This window comes from Fulmarus glacialis, unplaced genomic scaffold, assembly GCF_000690835.1.
Source record: "Fulmarus glacialis isolate BGI_N327 unplaced genomic scaffold, ASM69083v1 scaffold11599, whole genome shotgun sequence".
Taxonomy (NCBI): domain Eukaryota; kingdom Metazoa; phylum Chordata; class Aves; order Procellariiformes; family Procellariidae; genus Fulmarus; species Fulmarus glacialis.
Genome location: NW_009235276.1, coordinates 1 through 11,027, shown reverse-complemented (window position 1 = coordinate 11,027; position 11,027 = coordinate 1). Strand labels below are relative to the sequence as shown.

Below are 11,027 nucleotides of genomic sequence, written 5' to 3'. Positions count from 1 at the left end.
AAGGCTCGGGATTGCCCTCCCGCTGCCCCCACCCGGAAGGCCCGGTAAGCGCCTGTGGCTACTGTTTCCCCATAAGGGCCTCCGAAGCCATAGACTCCTGTTAGACCCAGGGTAAAGAAAGACAGGGGAAAAGCTGTGAGGGGGCCAGGCATCCGGGAAGGCCCCTAGCAGAGATGCTGCTGCCTCCTTCCATCCTTCCAGAGTCAGCAGGGAGGGCCGCGCTCCTGCGGCCGGGCCGGGTGGCTGGCCCGGGCGATGCTGCATGGGGGCAAGCCACCACCGCCGAGGGAGCCCTGGCCAAAGATGTCCTGCTGCCTTAGGGAGCACGGGGTCTCTTATCCAAAGGGCAAGCCTTTAACCTGGGCTTGGAACGGGCATCCCGACTTCTACGGCATAACGAGCACTGAAAGGCTTGTGACAATTTTTCGGCAATGAGCTCCGATGGCTACAGTTGTGGCACCCCAAGAACGTCTTACTCCCAATGTCAAGTATCAAAACACCTGTGGGCCTTGGTACCGGAGAGATTTTGATAAAGGGAGTAACTCTAGGAACAGCCTGCAATGGTTATAGTGGTATTTACTTTCAAGGGTGCCAATGGTTAAATGACTGTAGCAAAATACAGAGGGGTGGGGAGGAGGAAAGGTTGTCTTCAACCCTGACCGTTAAACTGTGTCCATTCATTTAGACATTCTTAATACGTATAAATATAAACATTTTGAAGCATCGTACAGTGCACATAAGAGCCTTTTCATATCATCCAGTGTTGATCCATTCCTCTTTTTTCTATTTCATAAAATAGCGGTACAAATATTTTGATTTGGCACAGTTACTAAAAATCCTGATGGAAATACGCAGCAATACGACACATTCCATATTGCTAGGCTATGGCTCATAAAAGTAACAACAAAATACAGTGATTGGCACATGCCAACCATGTGCTTTTACGTATTTTTCCTATGAAATAGAACAAGCAAATCAGTTCACAGTTTTGGGAATGTGAAAGACAAGATAACGCTTCACACCAACATGTTTCGCACCGCTGTCCCATCACTTACCAGCAAAGCCTCTCCCCCTGCCCTGAGGTGGTGGGACTGGCCCAAAGTGTCGAGGATACATAGAAGCTGGATAGAAAGGCATGGCAGGTGGAGGTGGGAAAGGGAGAGGATGGTTCTGCCTGGAGAAATTTAATCCTTCTAGGATGCTCTGACGCATCTTTTCAACCTTGGCTGCCTGCTCAGCCTACGAATAAAGAGAAAGTCAGAAAGAGATGTTAAAATTCTGATTTCAGTTGTATCAAGCACATTTACACAACAAATTCAAAGAAGAAAGCAAAATAATAGAATAGTAGATAACTACTGCAAACAAATTCCATAAAGCTAGCTAGAAAACTACAATAATCTGTCTTGCATACCTACTAATAGTTCAATGATATTCAAATTGTTCACAAGAAAATCTCTATGTATCAGTAGAGAGATGGGAGTCTAAATACTGGGACAATTTAGAAGTCGGTAACACAGAAACAGTTTAAAAGTTAAGAAGGGTTTTCCAGAAAGGAACTGAGAAATCTCCATCTACAGTCCCCTGAACACTTAATGCAGCCCTTTACTTTGAACAGAATAATCATCATAAACCTGGAGTACAAAACAAAATCTATGTAAACAGGCTAAAGCATGCCTGGAGGCTAACAAGCGTGAGAGGGATCACAGCCATCATCAATATTTAATCTGTAATCAGTTTCCCTTGAGTCAGAAATAAGAAGAGGTAAGCTGTCTTCTTAAGATTTCATACCTCCCAAAAAGTTAAAAAAAGTTTTGGGTCATTCAGTAAACTCTTGATTTTTATCAGTTTTTGATTTTTATCAGTTTCCTCTTTTTATAATAACTTTGCATGATTTGGATACAACAAAAAACTAATTCATTTGTATTTTAAGATGGTCATTAAGAAATGTGAAAAGATTTTGAGCTTAAGGACCATAAGAATGACTTCACAGTCTGTAAAATAAGTTAGAAACCACAAATTTTCTTTCACTATAAAACCATTGCAGCTTACTCCTTTGCAACTTTCTTGCCAGCTTGACCCAAAAAGACAGTACTTGAACAAACGAGCAGAGATAGTTTTCAATTCAGAGTCGTTCATTACATCACAATTGCATTCAAGTTTGTTTCCAGAGAAAAAAAAATTAAATTAAAATTTATGCCAGTTTACTTTTTCAAATCTACCAAAATGCCTATCATCAACAAGAGATAGGAGAGTAAATAGAGCTGAAAAATACCTATTAGCCATTCACCTCACATTTCCCTTTTAGAAGTAGAGAGATGATATGTGAAGTAAATGACTGATAAACCAACCACACCTAACACTTCTGAAAAGTTGGCACACTTGATACTCTGTCACACTTCTGAAACTACACACCTGACCATCACAGAGGTCAATGAGCGGAACTTTCTCCCGGCTTGCTTTGATGAGCTTGGTCTGGAATAATTTCCCATCAAAATACATCCACGGACAGCAGTGCTCCCATGGAATTGGCTGTCCGCAAGCATCGTTTGCAAAAAGTGCCATATCGACACCACTCATAAATAAAGCAGACAGCTGAATTCCTCGGGGATCGAGATTCTCAATCTGTTTTCAAAAAAAAAAAAAAAGTAAATTTAGTAAGATAATAATTAGATGTAACTCAAAGTCATTCCAATAGTTACATTACTTTCAAAACTCTTGAAAACAGAGCTATTTTAAAAGGTCGTCCAAACTTTTCACACGTAATTGCCAGTTTGACTAGAACAACGCACCAGGATCTATCGCCTGTATATGCAAAACTGCAATACTCAGGAAGGCTGTTGTTCCCATCCATCCAGTCTAGAGGTGAGAGGTAAAACCAAAAAACTCTATTTTCTCAACAACAAAGCACAGGAAATTGTTTCTAATATTTTAATATTTTAACTCAATTCATTATCAAGAAGTCAGTAAAAAGTTTTAAGTAAAATACTCATCTTTACTTTGTAGCACGTGGTGTCTAAACCATGTAAGATGGTTTTAGCTGCATTAAAGATCATTGATAAATATGCAGTACACAGTTTTTCAACCAATAATAAAGCACATTATAGCAGGAAAGCTTTAAAGACACTTATAGGAAATTAGCAGTAGAAAATGTCACTAAAAATTTATTTCAAATAATCTTGTGCTTCTGAGATATTTTGTATAAAGTCTCGGGAATGAGCTCACTGTTAGCATTCAATTCTTCTTCCCACGTACCACATTTTCTTTCCAAATCCTTTAAAACAGATTTTCTATTAGCTTGATTCAAAAGTTTGCTGTTAGAATGTATCTCTTCATTAATGAAGTAATGTTTGTGCGTATAACAGCTTTATTTAGGATGCAGGATAGATACACAAAGGTAGAATTAAATAGTCAATAATAGCTGGTGGTGCAAGCAGAAAGGATTTGCTTGCAGCAAATATATTTTTAGCTCTGGCATAAGAAAATATCACTACCAGTGTTCTCTAAAATACTTCTGAAAATATCAGCCCTTTCTTTGGAACATTTTCAAGACCTTGGTATTAAATTTTAAAATTAAACTACATTACCTTCCTTATGCATAAGCAAGCTTTAAGATCCAAAAGACTATCCAGATCGTTTTGCAGATACGCAGCTGGGTTCAAACTCAGCTGCTCTTTCTGTCTGACTTCAACAAAAAGAGAAGCAGCTGCTTCATATGAAGACAGTAACAACATTGCATGAAATATTGCATCTTTCAGTTAACCAACATGTATTATGGAAATGATCCATATTACTCTTCATGTGTGATTTAAAAATAAAATTTGGAGAACAATTTCTGTTAAAAATATTGTATGCTGTTTATCACTTGCCTTGTCTCTGCCTTTCATTTTGTGTTGCAATGGAAAAAATACTTTCTCTGGGAATTCCTTCCTTAGATCTCTAGGACCAGCAATTTTCACAGTGGGGTTTCCTCCTCTTTGCATCAAATCTTAAGATAGAGGCAAGACTTCGATAACTCTTATAGATACCTTTGCCAAAATCTCTACCCCTAGATGTTATTTGTTTATTGTGCTGTGTTTTGAAAATGGACATTGAAGACTAAGTCGCTGATACACTGCTGTTCTTTGATGCATCCAGTCTTGCCTACAAAACTGTCATCTGAATTTCCACCGATACCCACAAGTACAATTACTCAACTTCAGAAGAGCTTGGGGTAGATATCGTGAACCATGCTCTCATGGTTCTCATGAGACTTTAAAAAGTTCTCCACTGTACTCTGCCGTGTCCAACGTTTGTCACCTCAGATGAGCTACATACATTTCTTCTGAACATACAGGATAACTCATTGTCAGTTCATTCCTTTGGCAGAGGTTGGCCACATGCTTCCCTGAAGACAAAGTATGCTCTTCATACAACACAGACAACTGTCATCTTCTTTGGACCAGAATCTTGGGGGTTCTCAAAGGCCCAGTAAGCACACAGGGCTTCCAGCATGAACGTCTAGTAAACACCTTGAAAAGGAGTTCCAGCAAACACCTGGATGATTCTCCTGATGGACAGGATCTATATTTAGGGTGCTTTTAAGGAATTACCCACAATGAGGAGTACTCAAAAGTGCTGTTCTCAGGACTCTAATGCGCTTGTAATCCATGTCAGCAGCAATCCAGTCCTAAGTGGTGAAGCAAACAAGCAGTCTTGCATGAACTCATCAGGTGTTCATTATAGCTGTCTTCATCCTGTGTTTCTTCACATCTTTTCAGCAATGAGGGAAAGGCCAAATAAATTTCTTCCTGTTGGATTTCATTTATTTATTTATTTATTAATTATTTAAGCTGTTGGCATTCATTTTTTGGTATATGGGAAGAGGCTTTTGTTTTTCTGTTAGCTCTGCCATTAAGATTGCTAACGTGAATTTTCTACTTGCTGCGTGTAAGTTCAAACAGATTCTGAAGTGGATTCAGTTGTTTTCTTCCCCTTACATTTATTAATACTTCCATGGCTAAGTGCTGGGTTTCCACGAGCAGACTGATTTGGTTTACAGATTGAGACTGAAAATTTTTTTTCAGGAATGCAAGCCAGATTCTGCTCGTCACCCACAGAAGAGAAATAGTCACTTGCTGGCTTTGAGAATGCTCTTGCAGACTTGGTATTAGTGGCAAAATACTCCTTAGAAAAGCCTAATACCTGAAATCTGCGTGAGCTTAAATACTGTTTCTTCTGACAAGAGCGATGCTAGGATTGCTGCTTTTGTCTGTGTCCCTCTCCAGTGTGTACCTGTGAATATGAACAAACTTGGGAAACAAGTACCTTCTTCTGCTTGCTGATTTAACTAAGGACAGCATGTATCCAGGTACTGCTGGGAGCAGAACTGGTCATTAGACTTTCCTGACTTGAGCCCTACAGTACCTGAAGGACTATCTGAAATTACTTCTTCCACATGAGGTTGCATGATGAAGAGGTGATCAGCACCTCACCTCCGTCGCTATGTTGATCATCAATGCGGACAGGAGGTAAGATGGATCACATCCAGTTGTGCGTTCCCTGTACATCCTAATACCTCCCATAGCTTCCACTTATCAAATACACTATTGGGCTTAAGATACATTATGTAGAAAAAAGTATCTAAAATTATTTCCATTCAGTAAAATGTTTGCTTAAAAAAAAAGACTAAATTCTACCATTGTATTCAAAGAACTTCATAGTAGGTTCTGAACAAATTCTGAAGAGCAAACAAGGTAAAAGCAAAAACCAAGTTTTGTATATTTTAGCTCAAAGGCTAGAAGAGGAAATTTCACTGTGAGCATATGAAGGTTGAACAGGGAAATCCCCCAGAATAAGATGATGTTGCACAGATTGACAGGCATTCTGTATTTACAGTAAGGATACCACACTAGACAACTCTATCAATTAGCCAGCAGTATTTATTTCATATAATACTACCGTATTAGAAAAAAACAGAAACTTTGAGATCTTAACTTTTAAAATCCTCAAAATAATTATTTCTACAATTCTGTGAGTATTAATAAACTGTTTTCCCTTTTTTTCTCCTGCATTTTTCCATTCAAGATTATGCAAGTCTCTCCATTTTTACACTTAGCTGCAAAAATCTCTGCAATGCTGAATCATGAAAAAATATCCAGGTTAGTATTTAAGAACAGCCACACAAGGAATAAGTATTTTTCTTCCTTTTTTTTTTTTTCCAATTTTTTTTTTTTAATCTTTTTAATGGAAGCACATTTGTTTTAAACTTCCAAGAGACAATTACTTAAGAAATTATGAAAAAAGGTTCTGCAGCGTAGAATACGTTTAAGATTTTAGTTATCTATCCAACCAGTGAAACAGAACTGATTATCAATCTTTGCAACACTTTAAAATACTAAGACTAATATTTTGGAAGGTATACATAATTATGGAAAGCTTTTAGTGAGACAGGCACATACACATCACCCGCTACAGTTAACAACATGGATCAGCTGGGAACAAATCTCTTAAATTATGAAAGTTATAGTTAAAATTACCTTGAGTTCCTGAAGCTGGTCAGGTTCATAGAGCTTTGGAGACAATGCTTGGGCAAGAAAAGCATCAAGTTCCTGGCGACGAAGTATACGAACCCCCGGCCACTGTACCATATACCTACAGATGAAGCCCATAATTATTCAGAAGCTTCCTTTAATAGGTAAATCAAGTGGTATTTTATTTGATCAGAAGTCACCAGAATGCAACAACAACAAAAATTTTTTTGTTGTCTAGACTTGAAGAGTTAAAAAAGCCAGAACACTAAATAGATCTGAAGTTTAAATTTGTTTAAATTCATATGGAAGAGCTACTGGCTGTGAATCAGTTGTGAGAGCCTGCTTCCAGTGAAGAAGGGGAGGACAGGCTGACAAAATAGAATTTAAAACATAAGTGGATTCTGGTACATCTAAAAATACAATAATATAAAGATTAATGATCTTGATAAAAAAGGCTAATGGTAAAAGGACTTTGTGAACATGGTTTCCAGATAACTCAGAAACATTAATTGAGCACTACTCAGAAATTATCTAGTCGGTGAATTTTATGCTCATCACGTCTTAATGAACAACAATTTAAATATGCCACATGTCACAGGAGAGAAACATGCTGTCCAAATGAATGAGGAGCTCTGCTTTAAGACACCATTTGGACTATTTTTTGTATCCTTACTATTCTATAAGGAGAAAAACAAAGGAGTTTTAGGGCTCAAAAGGCAAGACAAAGTACAATAGAACTGAAGACAAATTTACATTTATCGCTCTCAAATAGGGCTTAAAATTTTTCATGTGCAACATTCCAACCTTGGATTCTGCCAGATTTATAAGCTAGTTGTATTGAAATAATCACCCCTTTCCAAAAAGGTAAGCATCTCTCAATTCCTCAGTCAATTTTCAATCTGAAAATTAAACAGGTAAGTATTTTGGACTTGTGACTTTCTTTTTGAAAAGCTGAAGTACAGAATTAATGCTTCAACTGTTGATTACCATCCTCTCAACTGGATGAGCAATTCTAACACAGGGAATCTAACACATCATAGGCAGGCTATCATTCACATGAACTTTGCATCCTGATAAGCTGCTACGCAGCTGTTCTCTGAAGAACTCTCTCTTTTGCTTCACAACTTCACCAACACAGCCTCTGAGACCCCAAATGTTTTTTAGTAAGCTGAAGCCTAGAGTATAGTAAAGGTAAACTAATTCAAATGCTACCATGGCTTCTTTGCCACACACGGGTTTTCTTCTCCCTTCAGTCCTCTAGAGACTGAAGAAAGACACGTTGAATACACAGCATGCTTTCAAGACTCACAGCAGCGATGTTCTACAAATGAAACAAACCCCTTCTCCTAGTTGTAAATATGAATTAACATTTTCTATACTCACGGTTTAATACAAAGTTAAGTATGTCAGAAAGATTACGCGGTTAAAACCTTTCTTTCATTCTGTTTCACCTTAAGGTAACACTGACCTTAGTACACAACAGAGCACCATAAGATGTGTGGGCACATTAGTTGGATTGAGCATTGCTGGTGTATCTGATCTCATACAGGCCAAAAATGCCCTCATTCTTCGGTTCTTGTCTTCTACTGCTTTTCCCAGCCACAGCTTCTTCAGGTTAGGACAGGTCCATTCCCTGAATGCAAGTGCTTCCACCAGCTCAGGGGTTTGAGGAGATTTTCCTTTGTAAGCAGCCCATTCTTTAATTATCACTGGTGAAACTACAAAATGGCAAGAGTTGAAAGAAAAAATTCAGAGTTAAAATGCAGCGTATATTTAAAACTTTGTATGCAAGAGATTTTGATCCAAAAAGCATCACTTCAAGATTGCGACAGATACTGGTGTTACCAATTGCTGAATTGGTAAATCAAACTCTGTATGGACCATCTTTCAATTGTGATCACATACGAAGTAAGTGCATGCAACCAAGTGTACACTAGGAATGTTACATTAATATTTTCAAATAAATATACAACATAAAGGAACTACAGATATTTTTCTCAAACAAGCAGCATAATTTGAAAATGCAATTTTCCCCTGAAATATCTATGTCATTGATCAAAAACCTACAGTGATAAATAAAAATAGTACATAAATACAAATATATTCCATATGTGGTCTTTTAAGAACAATATGATCCTAGTGATTTTATTCAAATCAAATTTAAAACTTACGTTATACTTTGTTACGTTCAACGACTGCAATGGAACAAGATCTCAAATATGGGTGGGTTTGGGTTTTGGGGTTTTTTTTCCTAAAAATTTTATACAACATTACTTTACATAAGCCTTTCAATTTACTGCACTGCTTTCTATTAAGAGGTTAGTATTTTTGTATCTGCTAAGCTCCCTTTTACCCACATCAAAACAAAGACTGTTCAACTCTACATTGCTGCTAAATCATCTCCCTTTTTTATGTTTGAAAGCAACCAAAACAGAACTCAAGTTTAAAAAAAAAAGAAAAGTCAAGACTGAGAAATGATACCTTTGGCCTTGGAATGACCCCAAGTTTGACACAGCTCAAAATTTGCTTGCACCCTTCTTAACTCAGAGCCCAGTTATGCAGTGTGGAAAGATTCAAGGAACTTGTTAGTGAAGCTTCAGGTTACAGCCCAGAGACATTCACTGCAGGAGCACAGACCTGCTCGTTCTGCTAGAAATCCTTCTGTTACAGATCAAGAAGAGAGCACTGCTGGTGCCAGGATAGCCCCTACAGCCACAAAGTCTCCTTCAGCAATCAGACATCAGCCTTACAAGTAATTTTATATTTAGGGGCAAGCAAACCATGGCAGAGGTCATGACTGGGATTAAAAAAAGCAGCTCCAGAACATCCCAAAGCACTCTTGTGCTTTTCTGGAATCAAACTACTCTAGCATTATAGCTACATTTCATAGAGCTCAGGATAGGTTTTACGAAGATAACATGCAGCAATGAAAATAAATATTCTGATATATTTAGTTGGTAGCCTCACTACAAAATCATGTTCTATTTTGGTTGCTACCAGTTTTTATATGCCACCAAGCTATACAAGATGGACTTCAACAGCCAGCAGAGCTACTCCGTTATTTGTGCGCAGCTTGTCACACCAGTTTTCACTTCTTGTTTAGGCCTGGGACAGTAAACATGAACAAATAAAAGGATGTATTTTACATAGGCTTTCAAAGACTTGTTTAATTGCTTTAGGTCTCAGAAGCAAGAGATACTTTTGGATCAAAAATTCTTAGTTTTGAGGCTACTATGCAGAACACTTTAATCTGTTAGCAGTAAAAAAAAACCAAACTGTTGACAATTGACATAAAATAGTTGTTTGTGTTTTGAAATTCTTTTTTTCTTTCTTTCAACCTCCTTTCGACCTTCCTAGCTACACTCAAGTTTCTCGGTTTGGATGCCCCTCCAGAGACAAGCAGATGCAAACTCCATATGCACATCACATTTAAGCACCCTCAGATGACCACTTCCTCAGCTTCTACACTCCTGTAACAGCAGACAACAGCAAGGAAACAGAGCTGTACAGAACACAAATGTTTCACTATTGTTTTTTTCACATATATTTCACATATAACCTCAAGCTTAGATGAAGGGAATATTTTATGTCTGTGTTTTCCACCTGCAATCCTATGTTTCAACACTCAAATCTGGTTCAAAGCTTTTAATCTGGGGATGACAACCTCCACGACCCTATGAGATTAAGGCCACAGGAAGAGCACCTCAGTTTGCTCTCAAAACATACCATCTTCAGTAACATGCTACCTGTACAGGCCACACTGGAGATCCACCCTGGCTGCAAAATTTTGCGAAGTAATGGTTATTATGGGAAAGGTAACCATGCTTCTTGCAGAACGGTTTGATACGAAGGTCACTCTAGTGGACTGGCAAACAGTATGGGGATGACGGGTGACAGGAGTATGCGACTCTTCTGAGAGGCACGGAGGCACCCATTTGCCAACCTGACGCACTCTCTAGCGAGCTGTGCTGCTTACTGGGGGCTCGTATCAGGGACGTCACCGAGAGACTACCAAGCCTTGCACAGTCCACTGACTATTTTCTGCTGCTGTTGTTTCACGTGGGCAGCAGTGATACAGCCAGGAACAGTCTGAGGCGCATCAAGAAGGATTACAGAGCCCTGGGAGCGACGGTAAAGGACTCTAGAGCACAGGCAGTTTTTTCATCAATCCTCCCAGACAAAGGGAAGGGTCTTGAAAGAGCCAGTTGAATCTGGCAAATCAACAAGTGATTACGGGACTGGTGCCGCAGCCAGGGGTTTGGCTACTTAGACCATGGGACTCGCTTTGAGAAACCTGGTCTATGGGGGCTGATGGGGTCCATCTGTCAGAGAGGGGAAGAGCATCTCTGGGCATTGGCTTGCCAAGCTGGTGAAGAGGGCTTTAAACTAAAGTTGCCAGGGGAGGGGAACCTCAATCCATCCCACTCTTACCAGTTTGATGCCAGTGCCAGCAATAGATGCCCAGAGCCTGGAGAAGGATCACAGGTCAGCAGGAGAGCACCTGAAGAGGAGAGCAAA

The 11,027-nt window shown here is 39.0% G+C and overlaps 1 protein-coding gene across 1 annotated transcript in view; it reads right to left on the bottom strand.

The window, feature by feature from the left end:
- Positions 1–8,227, bottom strand: part of LOC104082741 (constitutive coactivator of PPAR-gamma-like protein 1) — a gene marked incomplete at its 5' end in the record, with an annotated part of 18,522 nt that extends 10,295 nt beyond the window's left edge. The window contains 5 exon segments of the mRNA XM_009585973.1: positions 3–97; positions 1,056–1,239; positions 2,413–2,622; positions 6,516–6,630; positions 7,978–8,227. Of these exon segments, the coding sequence (XP_009584268.1) occupies positions 3–97; positions 1,056–1,239; positions 2,413–2,622; positions 6,516–6,630; positions 7,978–8,227 (854 nt within the window).
- Between the last annotated feature and the right edge of the window lie 2,800 nt (positions 8,228–11,027).